The following is a 23,459-nucleotide window of genomic DNA, read 5'->3' as shown; positions in this document are numbered from 1 at the left end:
AATCGCATTGTTGTAGTCCCCTTCCTCCTCCCTGTCCCGACTCCACTGCTGTGTGTCACCATCTCTGTTGTTGTGTCGTGCCAAATCCTGACTGTGTGCCGCTTGGAATCTGAAAGAAATAGCTTTTGCTAATCCCGCCTCCTGGGTGTTGTGTCCATGGGATATAGGTCCCACCTGCCCTATGCATACAGCCAGGGGTCATGGATTCAGAGATTCATTCATTGAGATCATTTGGTCTGACCTCCTGTGCCACACAGGCCGGAGACCTGCCCCACAATAATTCCTGCAGCAGATCCAGCAGCAGTTCTGTGACTGGGTCATGGCCCCCTCATCTGACCTAGCTAAAGAAACTCGGCTGAATTGTCTCCCCCAGCAGCTTTGTTCAACGCACACAGCCCCGCCGGCTGCATAAGGCTCCCCCACATGCGCTATAATACATATTCTGCTTACTGTATTTTTCACTCTATGCATGTGATGAAGTGGGTTTTAGCCCACAAAAGCTTATGCTCAAATAAATTTGTTAGTCTCTAAGGTGCCACAAGGACTCCTCCTTGTGAGTGACTCTCAATCAGCGTTTGCATTGCAAACCAATTGCTGAGAACCCAGAAGAATAAGGTTAGGTCATTTTTGCTGGATTCCCTGAAATCAATTTATTCCTGGACTTGTTTGGGAACAATCGGAGCCTGGGTTTTTTCTTTTTTTCTAATAACAAGAAGTGTTCTGCGTTAGGCTCATTGGCTAATGACAGACAAGAGAAAGCTCGGCTAGAGGTCATATCTGTTGGATAATGTGGTATATTTGGGTGTTAACTGCTTTTGATTTAGAAAGGGAGGAATAAGGGAAACAGAGAGAGATCAGGCTGCGAAAGAGAGAATTAAACAGAACCAAGGAGTGTGATGGATTCTTTTTCACTGGCAATTTTTAAATCAAGAGTGGATATTTTTCTAAAGGATCTGCTCTAGTTCAAAGGAGAAAGAATTCAGGGAAGTTTTCTGGCAGGTGGTCAGACTAGATTATCACAGTGGTCCCCCTTGGCCTTGAAGTCAATGAAAAAGGGCAGAGGACTGTGTGTTAAAGGTCGAAAGAGTCAGAATGTGCCAGTGCCCCAACTCTCCGACCTCAGGCATGTCACATTGCCTCTCTGCACTCAGGTTTCCCTATGGATAATGCTGGCCTGTCTCGCAGAGGGGCAATGGGAATTCACGTCATGCTGCTGGTAATGTGGGCTAGCCAGGGGGGTGGCAGGATGGTCCTTTCCAGTCCATGGGTGGAAGGTCCCTGTGGGATTGTGTGACGTTATTGACAGAATCTGTAACTGTATAGATCATTGTTGCAACCACTGTTATATATTTGCAGCAAATATTGTCCAGTAAGGTGTCTATGAAAAGGTTAAGGTTTCCTGATTATGATTATGCTATCTGTACGCATGCATCATTTTTGTAGTTGAAGTTATGAATATTGGCTATGTACTTGTATATCTATGTGTTTTAATTATGGAGTAGCCTTAGTAAAGCATTTGGTCAGCTTCTTAAAAAAGGAATTTGCAAGTTAAGTGCCCAATCAAGAAGACTCCAATCTACATAAGAAGTCTTCCTGGAGATGTTCAAGATAGCATGTGGGCAATGGCGGCCGCCTGTAAAAACTGATTTCAGAGTAGCAACCATGTTAGTCTGTATTCGCAAAAAGAAAAGGAGTACTTGTGGCACCTTAGAGACTAAGCTACAGCTCACTTCATTGAACGCATCCGATGAAGTGAGCTGTAGCTCACGAAAGCTTATGCTCAAATAAATTTGTTAGTCTCTAAGGTGCCACAAGTACTCCTTTTCTTTTTGTAAAAAGTCATGCATGGACATTTGACTTGCCCGTGTGACTCCAAACTCCATTTTTGCTGTAATTTTCCACAGGAAGAACAAAGGAGTGTTCTTACACTGGAAGGAGACTATAAAAGGCTGATGCCTCATCTCCATCTTGTCTTCAATCCTGCTTCTAACCTCTGGAGGGACTTTGCTACACTGAAGCTTTGAACAAAGGACTGAATGACCCATCCCAGCTGTGGATGTACTCCAGAGACTTGATTTGAACCTGCAGTTTATTCTGTCACTGCTACAAGCCTGAACCAAGAACTTTGCCATTACTGTATGTAATTGATTCCATTTAATTCAAGTCAATTCAATTCTAGTGAGTTCAATTCTAACTCTCATCTTTATCTTTTTCCTTTTATGAATAAACCTTTATATTTTACATTCTAAAGGACTGGCCACAGCGTGATTTGTGGGTAAAATCTAATTTGTATATTGAGCTGGGTCTGGGGCTTGGTCCTTTGGGATCGAAAGAACCTTTTTTCTTTTACTGAGGTATTGGTTTCATAACCATTTGTCCCCATAATGAGTGGCACTGGTGGTGATACCGGGAAACTGGGGTGTCTAAGAGAAGTGCTTGTGGTTAGCCGGTGGAGTAGAACCAAAATCTTCTCTGTTTGGCTGGTTTGGTGTGCCTTAATAATAAAGAAACCTTGGGCTATAACTGCCCTGTTTTAAGCAATTTGTCCTAAATTGGCACTCTCAGTTGGGTCCCACCAAGGGCAGCATTGTTACAGATGGGAAGCTGGAGTTACCCCATGACTTGGGGCTAGCGGACGTAGCTATTCCTGATCATGCCCATGACCTGGCACAGCCTGACCAGAAAGACTTCCAGCAGTCTTTGGGTCTCGGAGCAGTGAGGGGCTGGCAGGTGTGTTTGCATGTGAGGGTATGGTACGCCTATGTTTTCTCAGTCCCGCAGGTACCTGCGGGGGGGGGGGAGGGCAGCACAGGAACCCTCTCTAGAGCCCAATTCTTCAGCTGCTGGCAGTTCTTCCCTATGAGTCCAAACCCACCTGGCGATCAGTGCCACCTGGGGTCAGGGCCAGATTTCAGGACTTTAGGGGCTGCAGCCCAGGGCCGGGCCTAAACCCCGCCGGACCATGGGCCAGATGTGGCCTCTGCTTCTTTTCATCCAGCTGGACACCGTCCCAGGCCCAGGCGCCACCCCCACCCCTCGGCGCTGGAATCACGAGCGCCACTTGCCAGCATCCCCTAGGCAAGGGCTTCAGGGAATCTCTGCATGCCGCCCCCATGCCAGCTCCACAGCTCCCACTGGGTGGGAACCGCAGCCAATGGGAGCTGCTGAAGCAGCACCTGCGGGCACGGGCAGTGTACACCGTGTAGACAGGCCTGCCTGGCCCATCCGCCAAGGAGCTGGACAAGCTGGCCACCTCAGGGAGCAGAGCAGTGTGGAGCCAGGGCTGGCAGGGATCCTGCCTTAGCCCCGCTGACCAGGAGCTGCCTGAGGTAAGCACCTCCAGGCCTGATCCTGCACCCCCTACCCCATCCCAGAGCCTCCTCCTTCACCCAAACTCCCTCCCAGACCCTGCACCTCCACCCCAACCCCGGTCCCAGCCCTGATCCCCCTCCTGCACCCAAACTCCCACCCAGAGCCTGCACCCCAACCCCCTAACCCATCCCTGGCCTCAGCTGGGGCTGCATCCCCTCCCACATCCCAATCGCCTGCCCCAGCCCCGAGCCCACTCCCGCACTCCAAACCCCCAGGAGCCCCACGAAATCTAATAGCCCCGGGCCCACAGGAGAATTAATCCAGCCTTCCCCGGGATGCTGGGGCGGGGCTTGGGGCTGCACATTTCGATGTTAGCCGGCCCCCCAGATCTGTCTCCCAAAGATCAGAGCACTTTCTCTGCTGCTGTCTCAGCTTTTCCCAGACCCGAGACCCCGGCCCACGCAGCCCCAGCCATGGGCATCTGCAGTTGGCTTCGCATCTCCCCAAGGGCTGCCACGTGAAACGCGCCCCAGGAGGGCCGCCCGGAGCGGAAGGGTTGTCACGGCTCCAGCCCGCGCGCGGCGTCTGCGGGGACTTGTAGTCCGTGCCCCAGGCAGCGGCTCTCCCAGGCGCGGAGCATCATGGGCCTCGTAGTCCCGGACGCCTGTCACAATGCGCGAGAGCCGCGGCGACTCCACCCCTCGCGGACTGCGCCTCCCAGGGGGCAGCGCGGCGGCGGCGGGCGGGGACTGCCCTGCCCTGCCCGCGAGCGAGGGAAGATGGTGGCGCCGGCAGCTGCCGCGTGGTTCCTCCCTCAGGCAGCGCCCGGCCCCGGCCGCCCCGAGCCCGCAGAGCGCGCCCGGCCCCGCCCCGCCCCCTAAGAGCGCCCGGCCCGGCCCGCCATGCCCCGCTCCCGCCGGGTGCACGCGACCCGGAGGGCCGGCCGCGGTGAGTCACGGTAGGGTGGGGGGGTTACCTTGTGGGGTGCTCGGGGGGTGGCTGTGAGGTGGCGGCGGCAGGAGAGGGGGTTGCCCGGGGGCGGAGCTGGCCGGCCGGGTTACCTTGTCGGGAGGGACGCGCTCAGGCTCTGCCAGCTCCTGCCTTAGGCCTTTCCAGGCAGGGCTGCATGGCCTTCTGTAAACTCCCCCTCCCCTCAAACAGATCTGCAGGCTGCTGCCCTCCCCCCCCGTGACCCGCTCCCGGCAGTCGTTCTGGCCTGGGCTGCACGTGGTCTTACTGAACTCACTGCTCAGACTGAGGGTGGGGTGGCTGGGAATGGGGGAAGCGCTGTGGGGCAGGGGCTATCATTTTGTCCTGTGTTTGTGCAGCACCTGTCGCAGTGAGGGCCTGGTTTGTACCTGGGACTTGTAGGTGCATCCACAATAATATGCTGTTATCCTCAATGCACAGAGACTGTGGTCTGGTTTACACCTAAAACTGAGGTCGATGTAGTTATGCTGCTCAGGGGTGTGAAAAATCCAGCTATGCCAACCTAAACCCCGCAGTGTAGACATGGGCTAGGTTAACAAAAGAATGCTTCCATCCCTCAGGGAGGTGGAGTTACTACAGCATACGGAAAACCCCCTTCTCTTCACTGCAATCTGCATTGACATTACTCATTCCTGTAGCGGTGATATGGCTTAAATGACTGACATGGAATCTGTGGAGGAACATCAACTTGAACCCAGGTCTCCCAAATCTCTCACTAGCACCCTATCTGCTAGACCCTGTCCATCCTTCCTTTCATTGTGGTTGACTGAACTCTCCTTAGCTGAACAAACCTTGCCTTTCCTAGTCATTTAGGGACCTGTGAATTGCAACAGCAGGTGCAAATACACTTAGTTCTCAGAGTAGCAGCCGTGTTAGTCTGTATTTGCAAAAAAGAAAAGGAGTACTTGTGGCACCTTGGAGACTAACAAATTTATTTGAGCATAAGCTTTCGTGACTACAGTTAAGTGAGCTGTAGCTCACGAAAGCTTATGCTCAAATAAATTTGTTAGTCTCTAAGGTGCCACAAGTACTCTCTCTCTTTTTTACACTTAGTTCTGGGTGCAGCTCTGTTTTGTGCATTGACTGTCCCCTTGTGGTGATACTTGGTCAGGTCATCTGTTTAAAAACGTTTAATTGAATGATACATTTACGGGGTGCTCAACTTTGACAAAGTACTAAAATATAAATCCAACAGCAAAATAATGCTTTTGGACTCTTAAGATTAAATTGGGGGTCATTGGGTATGCCTGCTAAATCAGGGTGGCTCAAGATCATCTTCAATATTGCTTTTCAGTCTGTGAAGACTACAGATTCCAGCGTGCATGTTCCGCCATAATCAAACCACCTAGAAGTGTAGTTGGCATACAGCACCTCATATTAAAGATGGGGGCAGCTGGGATCTGCTTCCTTCTCCCAAATTAGGTACATACTTCTTCTGCCAAAGGGAGCCCTCAATGTGTATTTAAAAAAAAAAAAAGTTTGGGAACTGAACCTAGTTTTAAAGGTGAACAACAAGGGGGAAAATTGAAGTAAGTGGAGATATGACCCATGTGTTCCCACTAACAAAGCTTGGGGGGGGAAGCTTTCAGCACAGGAGGAAAAAAAATTAGACTCCTATGGAAGTTCTGGATTCAGTAGAGAAGGCCCAGAATATATCCGTGGTTGTGTGGGATTTAAAGTGGTTCTTGCTTCATGCGTCTTAAACTGGGAAGAACAGGAAGATGTTCCAGATTTAACATTTAAGATTTAAAACATTTAAAGGATTATCTTGATTTTTGAAACTGACTAACTTAAATCTCAGTTTCTGATAGTCTCCTTTAGATAGTAATGCCTATGCTTTTGTCTAATTTCTTCTCTTTTAAAAATGGAAGGGTTTAATTTGCTCAGTTTTGCTGCTTCTGTTCAAAGACCTTTTCAGCAGGGGGAGAACTGATTATATATGGGAAACAGAAACTGACTAGTGCTGTCAAATTTGCAAAGTACACTGGGGTAAATAGAAAATTTATTCTTTCTCATTTCATTTTTAGTCATATTATTTGGGTTATGGTAGCGTCTTAGAGATCAGTCATAGACCAAGTCCCATTGCGCTAGGCATTTTCAGTAACACGAACAAAAAAAGCGTTTCTCTGCATCTTTTGTGTTTGTAACTATATAATAGGTTAACAAAAAAGTTGACAGGATGTGACTTTTTTTTTCAAGTTGACAGTGTCTTTTTAAATCTTATTTCTATGCTGAAATCCCTCTTTCCAAAGCACATTTCTGTTTTATCTATCTCCATTTTCACTTTCCAGTTCACTCTTAATCTTGTTCCTAAGCAGCATTCTTGCATGAAAGAATACTACAAGTAGGGTATGTTCTGTCAGCCTATGTCTGAACTAAAAGGAAGCAATGTGTCAGTTACCTAGCTTGTGCTTGCTAGCTATTGGAGTCTTCTGATACCTGGGTGCAAACAGGAAGAGCTTCCAGGTGGGAATTTGTCAGGGTTATTATACAAAGCTGTAGCTCTTTTGCAACCCACACTTGTTCTGCTATTTCTGTTTCAGAGTAGCAGCCGTGTTAGTCTGTATTCGCAAAAAGAAAAGGAGTACTTGTGGCTCCTTAGAGACTAAGAAATTTATTTGAGCATAAGCTTTCGTGAGCTACAGCTCACGGTGTCCCAGCCTGAAACTTTCTATTCTTCACAGCTGTAAGAGAGGCATGCCCAGCATGTCTCTTCTGCAGGTGTGTTGGATGAGTGCATGCTCACACGTACAGCTGTTTGCAGTACTCCAAATACACGCAGCTGCAATTGTGCCAGACTGCTGTTTGCTTACAGACTTGGAAGCCAGTGCTCTGCAAACACTTGTTTGGTGTCCTGGGCATTGTAGAATCACCTGGAAGGTCTGGCTGATGTGGATCTACCCCAAACCACGGGAAGCCCCTGCCTATGGTGCAGGTTATTCTTTAGGTTGCGGTAGCACTTGGATATGCATGCACTCTCCAAACAACCAGTTTAAGCAACTGTGCTCAACAGAGATGTGAGACACTCCCTTACCAAAGCTGGATTTGAATGTGGTATTCTCTAACATGGATATAACATGGTTTTAAATGTTTGCTATGTGTAAACAAAGGCTGTTAACCAGGGCTGGAGTAATTTTCTAGGCACTTTTTAGCCAAAGGGCTAAATCTAATAACCAGAGAGCAATGCAAAAGCTGAGGGTGCAGGATAAGATCTGGGGGTGTTTTGCTGAAATCCACAGCAGGGCGCCCTTTGCCTGTGCTGCTAGGAATGGGCTGTTTCTGGACTCTGCTCAGGCAGCCCCATCTTGGTTTGGCTGGTAGCCATTTTACAGAGACTTCCTTCTGAGGATCTCCGAATGCAAATCTGTTAGTAGTAGGTGGCTCCATGCACGCCTGGCTGTGGTGAAAGGGAGGGTTGGAAAGGGGGCTTCTGTCTTCCTCCCCTGCTTGGGAGGCGTGAGAGAGAGATGCTGAGAAGTGGGGTGAGCCTTACCATGTGTCAAGGTGTATCATTAGACAATACTGTCTTTATTGCTCGCTTGACAGAGCTCCCTGTTCCGCTACTTGGCATTGGCATACGGGGCAAATTGCAGGCACTTAACCACAAGAGCAGCTAGCTGACCATGTAAAAGTTCGCCCATGTGCTCCACAGAGTTCCTTGTAGAAGGTTGCATGGGGTGGGTTGTTCTCGGAGCGGATCTGAGCCCCATCCTGCTCCGCATGTCTCTCACCTGCCCAGGGGGCTTGGGACAGGTTTTGTATCAGAAAGGCCCATGACCTCCACGTGCCCTGTTGTGAGGGACTTGCTGACTCTGCTTCCCAAGGATCCCAACCTGCTGCCTTTCCCCCTGGCCACTGCATCGTGCAGCACCCTGCTGGCAAGCTCCAGGGGGAGGGATCTCTGAGAGGGCAGGCTGTGTGCTCAGCACTACGCTTTCATCTCTCTGCCAATCCGGCTCAGGCATTCAGTGCCACGTTGTTCTCACAGCATGCATGAAGCCCAAAGAACATTAACCCTTCAGTAACATGTCCCTGGCGCTCTGCTTGCTGTGATGAGTAGGATTCGATATACTAACTGCCTTCTGGTCTTAATCCTTGTGCCTTAGCAAGAGGCTAAAAATAAAACCCAAAGGTTTGTCCCAGTTCCCCTTCCTTAGCATCTTCTGCCTCAGCCCTGTGCCCCAATCCCTGTTCCCCTTCTCTCTCCTGCACCCCAATCCAGGCATCTTCTCTCCCTCCTCACCCCCCCTCTGAACTCCAGCACCCCTCTGCTCTACCTCTGACCTCTTTTGGCAGTGGCTGCCTGCTTAGTTGGGTCGCTGTAACTTAATGTGGTGCTGTTTTGTTCTGGTTATAGCAGCAGAGCCCTTGGCTCTCTTTCCACAAAGCTTGTCTGCTTCTGTGTGGGGTTATGTAAGGTGAGCGGGTCTCTATTTACCACTCAGCTCAGCATTTTTGTGTTGCATCAGCACACAGTTTCCAGGGCCTGTGTGCCTCTGGCCTTGCTGGGGGGTGCCCAATGCAGTCTGTGCATGTGCCGCACCCCCACTATGGGTACCTGCTTGGGTTAAAGGCTCACTCCATGCAGTTCTCCAGAAGGGCTCCTCCAAACTATCCTTTAATATGTGTATAGCTCTTCTTCTCCCAGTGATCCCAAAGTGCAGTCACGGGTACCACCACTGACCTGCGTATGGGGGGGTGGGGTGCAGGCAAACCCTTCACGCAGTGTTCTCTGCCTGGCTTCCTTCCAGCTTCTTCTGAAGTACTGGGCTTTAAAGAGTTGGCAGCTGTGTGCCAAGCTGGCACTGGCTGGCTTAACACTGAAAGTGGCATTAAGTTTTTTCTGTTTTGACAAAGTTCCCAGCTGTGAGCAATGTGCCCCCTCCCCAAAGCCAGGCCTCAAGTGGGGAGGGACAATGGGACAGTCTGAAGGGGGGTGGATCCAGATTGCCCTTGGGGAAATACTGAGGCTAGTTCAGTCTGCACTGGACTGGGCTTTCAGGGATCGCAGCTTTTTTGGGAAGAGATGCATTTGGAGGCTACCTGTGATGTCTCCAGCTGGTTTAGCCTCTGGAGCATCCTCGCTCTGATGTCCAGCTTTCTGTAGGGTCCGTGTCTTTGGGCAGCATGGCTTGCACTCTTCACCACTCCCTCGACCTGCACTGGTTTGCTCCGTGGAGGTGTGAAGGAGGACAGTTGGCTCTGTGAGCTTACATGATTAAGACACTTATCTCTCCACGGCAGCTGCTGGCTTCCTGTTGCTGCCCAGTGTGTCACTGAGTTCCCCCATCGAAGCTGTGCATGCACCACTTCTCCAAAGCACCGGGTCTCTGGTGCTGTCATGCTCCTGGGCCGGCTGCAACCCAAGCTGCCCAGCCAACTCCTCCAGGACACAACCCTGCGTGGGGAGCACTGATTCAATGGCTCCATGCCGCCTGGCAGGCAGAGAGGGAGGCCAGGCATGGGCACTTAATCCTGGACTTCCCTGGCCTTCAGCACCCGGCACCATCAACACTCCTGCTGCCTCTCCCACTGGCGTCCCTCCCCTCGCTTGCTGTCCATGTGCTCAAAGGCTGCTCTTGATCAGCTCAGCCATTCGTGATCCTGCTGGCCTGTTGCTTGTGCTTGGCATGCAGAGTAACTGGTGCTGCTTGTTGTTCATGAGCTAACTTCAGCGTGTAGTCAGTGTGCTTGGTGCTGCACAAACCATGAATGGGCCCTGCCCCAAAGAACTTGCAGTCAGAGCCAAAAAGGGGGAAGATGGATTGGACTGGGAAGATTGGGATGGACTGAACTCTTAATAGCCACATACAAAGGGACCTGATGGGCAGGATCCCCTGGGAGAATAACATGAGGGGGAAAGGAGTCCAGGGGAGCTGGCTGTATTTTAAATAATCCTTATTGCGGTTACAGGAACAAACCATCCTGATGTGTAGAAAGAATAGTAAATATGGCAGGCAACCAGCTTAGCTTAACAGTGAAATCCTCACTGATCTTAAACACAAAAGAGCAGCTTACAAGAAGTGGAAGATTGGACAAATGACCAGGGAGGAGTATAATAATATTGCACAGGCATGCAGGAGTGAAATGAGGAAGGTCAAATCACACTTGGAGTTGCAGCTAGCAAGAGTTGTTAAGAATAACAAGAAGGGTTTCTTCAGGTATGTTAGCAACAAGAAGAAAGTCAAGGGAAGTGTGGGCCCCTTACTGAATGAGGGAGGCAACCTAGTGACAGAGGATGTGGAAAAAGCTAATGTACTCAATGCTTTTTTTTTTTTTTTTTTTTTTTTTTTGCCTCTGTCTTCACGAATAAGGTCAGCTCCCAGACTACTGCACTGGGCAGCACAGTATGGGGAGGAGGTGACCAGCCCTCTGTAGAGAAAAGTGGTTCAGGACTACTTAGAAAAGCTGGATGAGCACGAGTCCATGGGGCCGTATGTATCCAAGAGTGCTAAAGGAGTTGGCGGATGTGATTGCAGAGCCATTGGCCATTATCTTTAAAAACTCGTGGCAATCGGGGGAGTTCCCGGACGACTGGAAAAAGGCTAATGTAGTGCCCATCTTTAAAAAAGGGAGAGAGGAGGATCCAGGGAACTACAGGCCAATCAGCTTCACCTCAGTCCCTAGAAAAATCATGGAGCAGATCCTCAAGGAATCAATTCTGAAGCACTTAGAGGAGAGGAAAGTGTTCAGGAACAGTCAGCATGGATTTACCAAGGGCAAGTCATACCTGACTAATCTAATTGCCTTCTATGATGAGATAACTGGCTCTGTGGGTGACGGGAAAGCAGTGGACGTGTTATTCCTTGACTTTAGCAAAGCTTTTGATACGGTCTCCCATAGTATTCTTGCCAGCAAGTTAAAGAAGTATGGACTGGATGAATGGACTATAAGATGGATAGAAAACTGGCTAGATCGTCGGGCTCAAGTGGGTAGTGATCAATGGCTCCATGTCTAGTTGGCAGCTGGTATCAAGCAGAGTGCCCCAAGGGTCAGTCCTGGGGCTGTTTTTGTTCAATATTTTCATTAATGATCTGGAGGATGGCGTGGACTTGCAACCTCAGCAAGTTGCAGATGACACTAAACTGACAGGAGTGGTAGATAAGCTGGAGGGTAGGGATAGGATACAGAGGCCCTAGACAAATTAGAGGAATTGGACCAAAAGAAATTTGAGGTTCAACAAGACAAGTGAATCTCCTTCCTTTGAGGTTTTTAAGGTCAGGCTTGACAAAGCCCCTGGCTGGGGTGATTTAGTTGGGGATTGGTCCTGCTTGAGATGACCCCTCCTGAGGTCCCTTCAAACCCTGAAATTCTATAATTCTATAAAGCTGTCTTGTGGCCAGTCTTGGCTCCCTTCTCTCTCATCTCCTGCGCCTTGTCTCCTTTCCATATGGTGCTGATTATCAGAGGCTCCAGGCCTCGCTTCTTTATCAGCAGGGCATGTCTAAACTGGGGTTGCTAATTTGCCAATATCCTCCCTTGCTATCTGCGTAGACACTTGCTGCTTCCTTATTTGCAGGCTACATATGGTGCAATCTGATATTCCTTTCCCCATCAGTGCTTGTGGCAATAGTAGCAAGGCGTGTGAGTCGCTGAACCCAGCCCTTGGGGCAGACTCATCACCAGTGGGGAATCTAGTTGGCACCCCGAGTCACAGTACAGCTGGCTACAGGCATGTGGCGCCCGCACAGCCTGTGGGGAAGTGTGGTGGTTTGCAGGCATACAGCTAGGTCCCTGCCTGGCGGAGCTGTCAGCCTGAGTTGGATGACTCGTGAGTGAGGCTTAATGGGCAGAGGATACGGGATATGGGAGATCCAGGGGAGTGGAGGGGGAATTGACTAGATCTCTCTTTGCAAGCTTCCCTGGCATGTTATGTGGGCAAGTTCAGTCTGCCTTTGCACACCTTAAGCCACTGGCAGCTACAGGAAGCTGGGCCAGCTAGCTCAGTGATGGCAGACACCGCAGGAGGAGGAGGAGGATTGTATTTCTTACAGTTGCTGGAGCAGGGTAGGAAGGTGATTAAAGGGGCAAGCGAGGCTCTCCAGGAGTGGAGTGTGGGGCGCTGCTCTCTCTGGGGGCTGCCCCTGTCAACCTAACCCCAGGTCCCTCCCCTTCTGGTTCCCCAGGAGCTCGGAGCAGCGCCAAGGCAGAGTCCCAGGCCAGCGATGATGAGGCAGCCAGTGAAGTCCTGAGTCACTACAGCAGCACCAGTGAGAGCACCAGCCTCGCTGAGGAGGGCACCGGTGAGTGAGAGGCTGGGGGCGTGACAAGTGGAGAAGGGCTGGCTAGAACCTGCAGCCAGGCAGGAGCAAACCAAGCGCATAGCAGCAGAGCACTCTGTGTCTCACCAGAACCGCCCTTCTCCCTGGCATCTTCCCTCCCCTGCCCCCCCCGCCCCGGCCCATAAAAGTCAGGGGCAGGCTAAGAAATTTCAGGCCTCGGTTGCGTAAAGGACTTTAATTGATGGCGCGCGAGGGCTTGTCGCAGGCCCAGTCACTCTCGCTGACCATGGAGCTCCTCCAGGCCGGCCCTGCAGAGTCAGTGGTTCTGATCAGGTATATGAAGCATAGGCGTGCCAGGTGGCACAGCTGCTACTCTCCTTCCTGGGACTGGATGTGGGGGTTGGCACTGGGGCCTGAGGTGGGAAGAACAGGTCCATCTGGCTGCTCGGCATTTGACTCTGGCTGTTGCTCGCAGGGAGCGATGCTGTGGACGAGCAGGCCCAGCAGGAGGAGGTGGAAGACAAACTGAAGGAGTGCATTGACAACGTGACAGACAAGAGGTGAGGTGGGGATGGCCCATGCCAAGGCTTCTTCCCACTCCTCCACACTGGCCCTTCCTCAGGGAAAGCATAGGCGCTCAGTGTGCTGCAGCTGTACTGGGAGCTCTCGCCTCCTCTCTCTCCCTTCTCTCCCGAATCCCTGCAATGGGTGTCCGTAGGTGCCAGGAGCCCTTTGCTCCTAGTAAGAGCAGCACATGCTAGTGGGCTCAGCCAAACAGGGAAGAGCTTTAAGAGTGTGTCTGGATTTCATCCCCAGCTTTGCTCTGTCCAGCCAGGAGAGGGGAAACTAGTCTGGGAGGCGTCTGCAACTTGATGGGAGCCATGGCAGATAGGGTACGAAGGCAGCTCCCCTGGGATCTCATCCTGCACAGCCCCAGGGAAAGTACTTCTGTTCCTGCTCCAGCTGCAGCGAGGCCAGACTGGACAGGACTCCCCTGGGGCTGCTGTAGAGCGACCCTTAGAAGCTTGTCATCACAGCTAACACCCCCTTTGCTCCGCAGCCCTGCTGAGCTGGGCACCTCCCTCAAGAGGGGTAAGTTGGCCTTGGAAGGGGTGTGCTCTGCACCCCCTGTTGAGAAGAAGCCATTGGGATGGTGACTTACCCTTTTCTCAGGGTTTCCCTGGCTTGGGAGGTTTGTCAGCCCTTTGGGACTAGCCCCAGAATGTCTTCCCTCTCTTTCCTCCCCTCCCCCTGCTGAGCCTGCCTGCCTACAAGGAAGCTCATCTAGGTGATGAGTGGCTGCGGTGGCCCTTGCCAGCCTTTTCAGGTCCCCACCTCCCCCTCAATGTCTAGCGCAGGATATCTTTTCCAGCACCAGGACCCGACAGGTAGCCCTGGAGAGCTTGCGGCTGGCTTTCTCCTCCAAGACACTCTTTGACTTCTTGCTGGAACGCAGGCTCACACTCACAGACTCCTTGGAGAAGTGCCTGAAGAAAGGTAAGGCTACCCCTGCCCTTCCAGTCCTGGGAAGGCCCTCCGTAGCGGGGCAGGGGGCCACTATCTTCCCTGCAGATCCGGCCCCTTGGTGTGAAACCAGTCTTTATCTGCAGCCTAGATCTTCTCCTGACCTCAGCAGATCATAGCAGGAACGCCCGCAGACCATCAGCTGCAGGGGGGCGGGGTAAGTAGCAGGAGCAGAGAGACCCAAGGGGGACAACCAGCAGAACATGCAGTGTCTTGAAACTAAACCTTTGCAAACCCCCTTTGCAAACCTTTTTCTTGGCCTGGCAGGGCCAGCCCCTAATGCAGTTTAGGGAATGCAGGAGCTAACTCTTCCTTCAGTTTCTTCAGTGGGAGCGCCGGTTTCTTCACTCTTCTCTGGGCAGGTTGAAAACCTCAACTCTATCAAATAAATCAGCTTGGCTGAGAGCCCCCCTCCAGTCTCAGGACACCAGCCCAAAGTGCTGAGCAAAGTTCTGCTCTGCCTGCATTGGACATTTGCCTCCATCCAGCAGCTGAGGGGTGTCGGTGCACCTCGCTGCATGTTCCTTGATTGCATGCACATGCCCTTTTCTGCTCTGGTGCTTGAGGCAGCCTCCCAGGTGGAGGAAGGGAGAAGATCTTGAGGCTGATGGAGGTTCTCTTCTCCTGCCATGCAGGTAAAGGGGAGGAGCAGTCTCTAGCTGCTAGCGTTCTCACACTACTGTGCCTTCAGATGGGCTCGGGCCCCGAGGGGGAGGAGGTTTTCCACAGCCTGAAGCCCCTCCTCATCAGCATCCTGACTGACTCCTCGGCCAGCCCCGTCTCTCGCCAGAGTGTAAGTAGCAAGTCTCCAAGACACAGGAGCCCAGCTGGGTTCCAGAGGCACAGAGCAGAGAGCAGCGCTGATGTGCTTTAAAGAGAGCTGTGTGGAGCTGGGTCTCCCTTGCACCTGGGTCTGTCTCGGGTTAGCTCTAGGCTTGTAGCAGGACTGTGGCTGGGTTATCACAGAATGTGTGATACTGACCAATGGCCGTGGAACTCAGCATTCACTTTCCAACAGTTCCAGCTTCTACAGGGAGGAATTCAGCTGTGGGTGTGATGGGGAGATGTGGCTCTGAGAGAGGCAGAGTGCCAGTCCTGGCTGAGCCAACCTGCTTTTGGACTTGCTCACGCTGAGCCTGCAGACCCAGCCCTTTGGAGAATGGACCAGACTCAATACTATGTCAGAGGACAGGCTGGGACAGGGTCCTCTCTCCCCTGAATCCTCGTTCTCTTCCCATCTCTGCTCTGTCATTGGTCTCACCTGTAAGGCTGGCTCCGTGATCCAGGGAGTGGGAGGGTACTCTCCAGAACTGAGAAGTGGAGGCCTGACCTTTCCCCTCTGTCCAACTCGCCTGGATCCATGGACAGGGACTAGAGGAATCAAAGCAGGTGGACCAGCCCCAGGGATGCAGAGACAGGAGACCTCCCTCCTGAGCCCTCGTATGCACAGTCCCTCAGGCCAGCAGGGCGGCACCCCGACCCCTGCTCTGCTAGGAATCAGACTGCAGCTTGCCCCGGTCACAGGCTGCCCAGGCTCCTGACCATGCTGGCAGCGCTGAATCCTTAGCTTCACATGCCACGGGGTGCGGCTTTGGAACATGCTAGTGTAACAGCCGCCCTCTTAGCCAGCACCAGGGAATGAACCAGGAGCTGCCACTGCTAAACAAAGTCTCTCAAGCTTGGACTGTGAATCCAGGGTTCCCTAGCTGGGCAGTAATACTCATAGCCTCTCCCCAACCCTTAGAGGGGGCATCCCCCACTTTGAGCAGTGCTGCTTGTGTGGTGTGCTCCCACAAGCAGAACAGCCTCGGCCTTACTGACTTAGAGCAGTTCAGTGTCAGCCCAGTTTCCTGGGCCCTATGGGATCACGCAACCCAACTGCCCTACTCGGCCTCCTCCCTGGCATGCTCAGAGGCCAGGGATTGACAGGGCTTGGGAGACTGTACCACTGTCTTGCCCACAGACAGGTCCCTGCAGGGCACAGGTGGCGTAACACTGGCAGGCAGCATGAGGGCAGCTTGCCCTGCCTTGTGCAGAGGGCTCCTAGGCTGGCCACCAGAAGGAAATCACCCTAACACAGTCTGCTTCTGCTCTGTGCCCCCTGCTTCCTGCCAGTGTGGGGCACACAAAGAGCCATGGAGGCCAGGAGTGGGCCAGATCAGCCAGCGCAATCCCCGGTGTGAACAGAGGGCTTCCTGGCCATTTCCCACAGGAGGGGAGGCGCCCAAGCATAGTCTTAGAGCAAAGGCACCTGTGTTAACTCATGGCGCTGGAGGGTTTTACTAGAGGGGTGGCTTGGAAGGAGTTAGGCACTGGGATCTAGGGGTAGGGATTGGCCCTGCATTACTTTCATAACCCACTCCTCTTCCTGTCTAGTGTGCCACGGCCATGGGCATGTGCTGCTACATTGCTGCTGCGGACGTGGAGGTAACTATGCCGCGGGCTAGCACCCAACGGGTGCTTTAAATGGAAAAGCCAGGGAAGGCTGCTCAGCCCCAGTAGGGTCTGGTGTCCCCTTCCTTTCCCACCCCAGAGCCAGATGCACCGAACCACCACTGCCACCATCTCGCGGGTTGCAGCAGTTGCTACTGCTCATCACATGGCTGCTTCAGGGAAGGTGGTCTTAACCCCCCTTGTCTGCAGTGCTATCATACCAGCCTGGGGGTCCTGCCTGGCTGCTGTCCCTGCCCTGGAACTGTCCAGTTCACTAGTCACTAGCTGTGCCCTTGGCTTGTTTGGTCCCACCTGGCTCTGCCTAGTTGGGTGATGGGATGTTCCCCTCCAGTGGGGGAGGGGCTGTGATCCTCACACTGTTACCAGAGCAGCTGTTCAGAGGAGAGCAGAGTCCTGTCCCCCGTGATCAGACCCACCCTCGGGAGAGACCCAGGGAACTGGCTGCCATGTCACGTAGGATCCAGGAGTCTTCAGCTCTCATCTTCAGGTCCCTGCACCTCCAGCTGCTGCCAGTATCCCCAGGCAGCCAGTCTCTGGGGCTGGTTCTTCATATATGACCAGGACAATGTGGAAGCAACAAAAGACACCCCCACCCCCAGCAGCTCATGACAGAGTTAGGCCTGTCCAAGGAGTTCCTCTGGCACAGAACCTGGAGCTTCTCTGGATAACAGGCTGCTTCTGGGCTGGGCAGTCAACACACAGTCAACCTGTGGAACTCCTTGGCAGAGGATGTTGTGAAGGCCAAGATCATAACCGGGTTCAAAAGAGAACTAGATAAAATCATGGAGGATAGGTTCTGCTATTAGCCAGGATGGGCAGAAATGGTGTCCCTAGCCTCTGTTTGCCAGAAGCTGGGAATGAGCAACAGGAGATGGATCACTTGACGATTACCTGTTCTGTTCATTCCCTGTGGGGCACCTGGCACTGACCACTATCGGAAGACGGGATACTGGGCTAGATGGACCTTTGGTCTAACCCAGTAGGGCCATTCTTATGGGCAGACCCCAAATGTGTTGACCTGGCTGAGGTGTTCTCATCAGAGACTGCTGGGGCTCATTCCTGCCCTCCGATTCCCCTGGCTGTGTAACTCCCTGGTGCGCTCACACTCTCTCCTGCCCTAGGATCTGGTTTCTTGTCTCACCTGCCTGGAGGGCATCTTTGGCACTTCCTGCCTGGAGGAGGGCAGCTCTGTCCCCACCCACCACAGCCCCCTGCTCCAGACTTTGCACTGCAACTCCCTCCAGTCCTGGTCCCTGCTCCTTACCATCTGCCCCAGCTCCCAGATCAAGAAGATCCTGGACAAGTGAGTCACTTGACAGTGCTAAGGAGCTAGATGTGGGCAGGGAGTGAGCTGCCATTTGACCCTTTCATGCCAAGGGTTCAGAGGGCAATGCATGTCCTGTTGTACCAGCTGGGTGACAGGGGGTTGGACTGTGGGGCTGACTGAATGGAGAAGTATCCCATCCATTGTATGGGGGGAGCTAGCCCAGACTCCAGCACTGGCCAGGCCAGTCTCCATTGTGGCTGGCAAGTAGCACAGGAGTGTGCTAGCCGCTCTCCATAGGAAGTGTGGCAGGCCGGCTCCCCTGCTCTGTCTCCACCCCCTACTGCCTGAGCAAGGCCCAGGAGGGTCTCCCCTGGCTGCCCATTGCCCTCTGAGATGCCCAGGCAAGCGCAGCATATCTGGTGCTGGCTCAGCCTTGATTCCCTGGCTCTCCTGCTGCAGTCACCTGCTTAAGCTGCCGCTGCTGCTGTCCAGCGACAACGTCAACCTGCGGATTGTGGCGGGCGAGACCATCGCGCTGCTCTTCGAGCTGGCCCACGAGCTGGAGGTACGTCTCAGGGTGCTGCTGGGGCTCAGGCAGGCTCAGTGCTGCGTGGGGCGCGAACCCTCAGCCATGGTGTCTGCCACGAGTTGGTGGCCAGCCCAGTGCTGCAATAGCGAGGAGCAGAGGAGGCTGGCTGTCTCGAGAAGCCTGACCAGGGCCCCTGCTGTAAGGGGGCTGGCTTCCTCTTGCTGTTTACTTTCCCTATGCTCCTGGCAGGGTACCTGTTCTGTCCCCTGCTGCCATGAACCACGTCACTGGCAGGGGATGCCCAGGGGCACAGGCTGGTTATGTGTTCGGTGGGTGGTGTCCATTGGGAAGACTGGCTGTAGGACCTACTCCCCCACTAGAGAGCCCTTCCAGCCCAGCTGCCCCTATCCAGAGAAACCCCAGCCAGGCTTCAGGTTAACCCCCTCCTAGCACTCCAGCCATGGCTAATCCCTGTTCTCAGCCAGGCTTCCAGCTGTCGGGCAAATTCCAAGCAGGCTGCTCATCACCTCCCCAACCTCGTTCCCTCCCGCACAGGAGGAGTTCTTCTATGAGGACATGGACCTGCTGTGCACCAAGCTCAAAGCCCTGGCCACCGACAGCAACAAGTACCGGGCCAAGACGGACAGACGCAAGCAGCGCTCCATCTTCCGCGATGTGCTGCACTTCATCGAGGTGCCCGCTAATCCCTGCCAGCCCTAGAGAAGCCTCACTGATGGGGAGGGGAGCGTGCGCGCTAGAACCAGGCATGCCCATGGCAAAGGCCAGCCCGGGTCCTGCTAGCAGGCTGCTTGGCTGGGTTCTCTGTTGGGATACAAAGCTCTAGGCCCATTCAGCCTGTTACTGCCCCAGCCCTGACTGCAAGTCCCAGCTGGCACCTTGCTGGGATCTCTCTGGGAGTGGGGTCATGCCATCCTGAGGTAGCTCCAGACCAGTTACCCTGCCCCAGTGGGGTTGGAGGTGTAGCCTGGCAAAGGGCTCAGTCACTAAGGACTTCGAGTGTCTCAGTCCAGCAGTGCCCAGTGTGTGACCCACTTGGGTAGCAGGGCTGTGTGTGTGTTAGAATGCCAAGGGGCTGGGGTGTCCGCCACCATCCAGTCTGCAGGGATTATGAAATAGTAAGTGGCTGGCAGCTATGTTGGCATCACAGCTGGCCTAAGGCGAGTGTCTTCTGCAGGGCACAAGGGCCTGCGCATCTGAGGAGAACTGCCAGCTGGCTTATGCCAGCGCACTGTGGGTGAGCCATTAAGCTGGGAGCTGCTGGGCTCATGGGCTCTGCTTTGTCCAGTGGCATCCCCTCGTGGGGGCGGCTCTTTCCCTGTGCTCCTTGGATGCGTGTCGGATGGGGTGGGGCTCGTGCTCTCCTGGGCTGCCTTGCAAAGCACTAATACCACCTCCCTGCCCCCAGAACGGTGAGTGCCATGAGGAGACCATCAAGTTTGGCCTGGAGTGCATGTACGTGGACAGCTGGGTCAGAAGGAGAACATACATTGCCTTCAAGGAGGTGCTGGGCTCCGGGGTCAGGCACCACCTACAGGTACTGGACTGGGGGCGGGGTGCTGAGAAGGTCTGGCTGGGGGGAGGTGAAATCAAAGACCCTCCCAGGTAAGGGGGAACATTTCCCAAACAGGTGCTTGGCTTGCCCCCGGTGGCCGTGTGTGGCGGGGGGCTCGTCGCTGGGGCTGGGTGTGGTGGGGGAGCCTATGGAGGCTGGGGGGCACACCAACAGGTCTCGTCTCATGTCGCCCTTAGAACAATGAGCTGCTGCGCGAGATCTTTGACCTGGGGCCTCCTCTGGTGCTGGATGCAGCAGCTATCAAAGCCAGTAAGATCTCCCGCTTCGAGAAGGTAGGTTGCTCGGCAACTCGAGCCAGGCCTGTGGTCCCTTTCTGCCTGGCTCCAGCGCCCCCTGCAGGGCTGCCTGTGTCCCAGGAGGTGCTGGGCAGGGCAGAGCCCTGGTTTCCTTCCCTTCTACCCTGCCCATAGCCCTCCTTGAGGGGGTCACTGAGTCTAGTGGGGAGGCGCTGGAGAAGGCTGCAGGTTGCTGTGGTGGCTGGGAGGACTCTTCCGGCCTTGCTAACGCCCATCTCTGGCTCCTGCGGCCAGGCTGGGGAGAGCAGAGGGGTTAGTTCCCCGTTCCAAGCAGAGCTCTCTCCACGAGCCTTGGGGGTCCAGAACCAGGAGTTCCCTTACCACTTGGGGCCAGGATCCCAGGGCTTGTTGGGATGGTGGGTCCAGTCCCAGGAGCTCAGTTAACAAGGGAGTAGGCCCGGACACCTCCAGGCTGGTGGCCAAGGCACTGGGTTCTCCCAGCGAGTGAGACAGAATCCCACTTGGCTCAAGCAGCTGTTTTCTTCTCTGGTGAGGGGCTGGCCCCCCTCTGACTTCACCGGCTGGAAGGGGGAGGATCTGGTGCAGTGCCCCATGCAGGGATGTAGAGGGATAATAGTGGAATACCAGGAAGAAGCCCCCAGCGTTGGCTGAGTAATCTCCCCAGGGAAAGTCTGGGAGCCCCATGGCTGGGGATGTGGTGGGTATCAGCAGAGCTGCCCGTGAGCAACACTGCTTTGTGCTCTGGGGCCAGCCAGGGTGGGTAGATGGGCCCTAATGGCACAACCCGGTAGTCCTGTCCCTCTCTTTCCCTCCCCCGCCCCTCCCCCCAACTGATTGTTCCCTCTCCTCTCACCCCCAGCACCTGTATAACTCGGCCGCCTTCAAAGCCCGGACAAAAGCCAGGAGCCGCGTGCGCGATAAGCGAGCCGATGTCCTGTGATGGAGGCCACTCCCTCCACCGTCTCCTGTACAACCCACAGACTGCAGACCCTGACCACTGTGATACAGGGGAGGAGCTGCGGGGTGGGGCACTCAGCCCTCCCAGTTCATCAGCTCCTGTCATGCCCCTCACCCCCAGCCGCGGGGGCTTTTAGATATGTACAGACTTGTATTTAAATGGCGTGGCTGGTGGATCCCAGCGAGACAGCCATGGGGCAGTTTTATTTTTTTAACCAAAAAAATGTAAGCGAGGTTTTGGGGGGGGAAAGCCCCCCACTTTTAGCTGGTGATTTTAGCCTCCTCTGGCCACCCCTCGCTCCTGCGAGCGCGTTCGGCCATCCAGGTGCTGTCCCATGGAAATGCTGTGAATCGGTGCGCAGGCTGGAGGCAGCGGGGAAGGGGGCAGGCGGATTTTCAGCTGGATGTCTTGTTCTCTCCCCTGCTGTGGGAGCTGTTTGGCTTGGCTGAGTGAAGTGGGAATTGACAATTGAAGTGGCTGGTGAAATGCTGAGGGTGTGGCATTACTGCAGGGGCTGTTCCCCCTCCACTGTGTTCCCCAGTTACCTGCACATAGCATCCATGTTCATGCCCTGCCCTCCCCAATACATACATGCTTCCACTGGGCCCCTCCTCTGTGCGCAGGCCAACCAGCTCTTCCCCTGCCCTTCCAGGAGTCATGAGCATGGCTCAGGATATGCCCAAGGGGCCGTGGTCCATCAGCAGCCACTGGTTTGAGAGAAATCCCCAACCAGTGTCAGGGTGGAACTAACAGGGCCCCATGGGGGTAGGGTCACTGCTGCTCCCCTCAGGTGCTTGTGTTTTGTGGGGTGGGGTCTTGAGATTCATCTCCCATAGCAGGATGCAGGGAAGGGCAGAGTGTGAAGTGGGGATCGCTTGCCAAGAGGGGTTGATGCAGTCCCTAGCATGACCAGTGAGGGGAGATGAGATCCCCCATCCCCTCCAGGGAGAAGCCGGAGATCTTGGAGTGAGCAGCAGCCTGCTCAGGGCCCTGGGCCCCTGGCTGCTAGAGACGAGGGTGGGGATTGTGGGTGACGAAGGCAGAGCCTAGAACTGAGCACTGGAGCGGGCTACCAGCTCTGTCCCCGTCAGACAGATCTCACCCTGAGTTAGCCAGGTCTGACTCAGTCTAATAGTAACTAATGGAGTATAGTGCCTGGACTAGCCCCAGACCTGTCTGCCCCCCACGCCAAAGCTGAGAGAAACTGAGCTGGTGGGAAAGGTGAAACTCACCATGCTGAGGGAGCAAAGGGCTGTGGTGGGGGCAGGGCAAGCCTTGTAAAGGCTCAATGAGGCATTGCAGGGCTGGGAATGTGCTCTCTTTAACCAGCATTGTCTCTTTAAAAATCCCCTTTGGAAGTGATTCTTCCTCTCCCCACACTCCGACCCCCCACCAAAAGAAAACACAGGCAGGCTTAGTGTGACCCTACAGTGTGTGCTGGGAGGGGAGGGTCTCCTGTTTCTGTAGTGCCCCCTCTTGCCTTGCTTGGCAGGTGCTTGGGGGAGGGAGGTAAAAGGCCAGGAACCACACTCCCTCTGCCCTCCTGGAAGAAAAATTGCCCCTCTAAGGGCTGCAATTTCACTTTCTTCTGAGCCCTGTTACCTGCCTGTCGGGGGTTGGGTTCCCTCCTCCCACTAGCCTCTGCCCAGAGCAGGGGGAATGGGGCCAGCCACCCCTTGCTAGGAAGCATCTCCGCTGGAGTGCTTTGAAGGTGGCTCCCTGCCTGGGGCTGAGGCCTGCCTTATGGTCTCCCTCTGACAGCACAATGGCCTAAGGGCCCAAAGCTGGCCCAGGCGCTCTCTGGCTAGGAAGGTCACATCAACTTCTCGCTGCTGCTCTGCAGGGCTGGGCTCTGCCATAGCCGGGGGGACACTCTAAGAAATGATGCCAGAGGGGGAGAAGAAAGGCAGCAGGGGCAGCACAAGGTGGGACAGGGCAGTAGCATAGCCCAGCTTGTGCTCTGTATCATGGAGGAATGGGGACTTTGCTATGGGGTGCTCACCTGGGCCATTGGGATATTCACCCTATCCTACAGGGCTTCCCTCGAATGGATTGCTGGAGTGGTTTTATAACAGGGTGATTAGCAGAGATCATTAAAAGGCAAATGTCTAGGCTGCCTGCACTGGTTTCAGAGGCGGTAAGTGCAGGGCAGCACCCACTGCTGGGGAGAGGCAGAAAGAGGCGATCAGGGGTTTGGATGTGGGTGGGCCTGCTGGATTTGCTGTTCAGGGTAGGGGTGTGCCCTACGACCATCTCTGCAGCTCCTAAGGACTTGCCCTGCCTGCAGCAGGGCTGCTTCCCCCATGCAGGAGCCAGGCATTCCCTCCTCCTGTCTGCATCTGGCAGTGCAGG

At 54.2% G+C, this 23,459-nt stretch overlaps 1 protein-coding gene across 2 annotated transcripts; it reads left to right on the top strand.

The window, feature by feature from the left end:
- The first annotated feature begins 4,107 nt into the window (after positions 1-4,107).
- On the top strand, positions 4,108-21,597 carry IFRD2 (interferon related developmental regulator 2). Of its 2 annotated transcripts, none has more exons than XM_038410512.2 (12): positions 4,108-4,260; positions 12,429-12,545; positions 13,000-13,084; positions 13,897-14,021; positions 14,684-14,841; positions 16,425-16,475; positions 17,624-17,805; positions 18,229-18,334; positions 18,854-18,991; positions 19,725-19,853; positions 20,069-20,164; positions 21,009-21,597. In XM_038410512.2, exons 1-12 carry the CDS (start codon positions 4,215-4,217, stop codon positions 21,087-21,089), a joined length of 1,314 nt encoding a protein of 437 aa, XP_038266440.1. In that variant the 5' UTR covers positions 4,108-4,214; the 3' UTR covers positions 21,090-21,597. The 2 variants fall into 2 exon arrangements, with proteins under 2 accessions (XP_038266440.1, XP_038266439.1); XM_038410511.2 differs by lacking the exon at positions 4,108-4,260 and adding an exon at positions 11,859-12,073.
- Positions 21,598-23,459: the final 1,862 nt, after the last annotated feature.

This window comes from Dermochelys coriacea, chromosome 7 (assembly GCF_009764565.3).
Source record: "Dermochelys coriacea isolate rDerCor1 chromosome 7, rDerCor1.pri.v4, whole genome shotgun sequence".
Taxonomy (NCBI): Eukaryota; Metazoa; Chordata; order Testudines; family Dermochelyidae; genus Dermochelys; species Dermochelys coriacea.
This window is presented reverse-complemented; position numbering and strand designations above follow the sequence as displayed.

Excerpts from the sequence above, each read along its gene's own strand:
- IFRD2 (XM_038410511.2), top strand. The coding sequence starts at position 11,977 with ATGTGGCGCCCGCACAGCCTGTGGGGAAGTGTGGTGGTTTGCAGGCAT. Across the intron at positions 16,476-17,623 it reads TTGCTGCTGCGGACGTGGAG|GATCTGGTTTCTTGTCTCAC; the intron begins GTAACTATGCCG and ends CTCCTGCCCTAG. Across the intron at positions 17,806-18,228 it reads ATCAAGAAGATCCTGGACAA|TCACCTGCTTAAGCTGCCGC; the intron begins GTGAGTCACTTG and ends CTCCTGCTGCAG.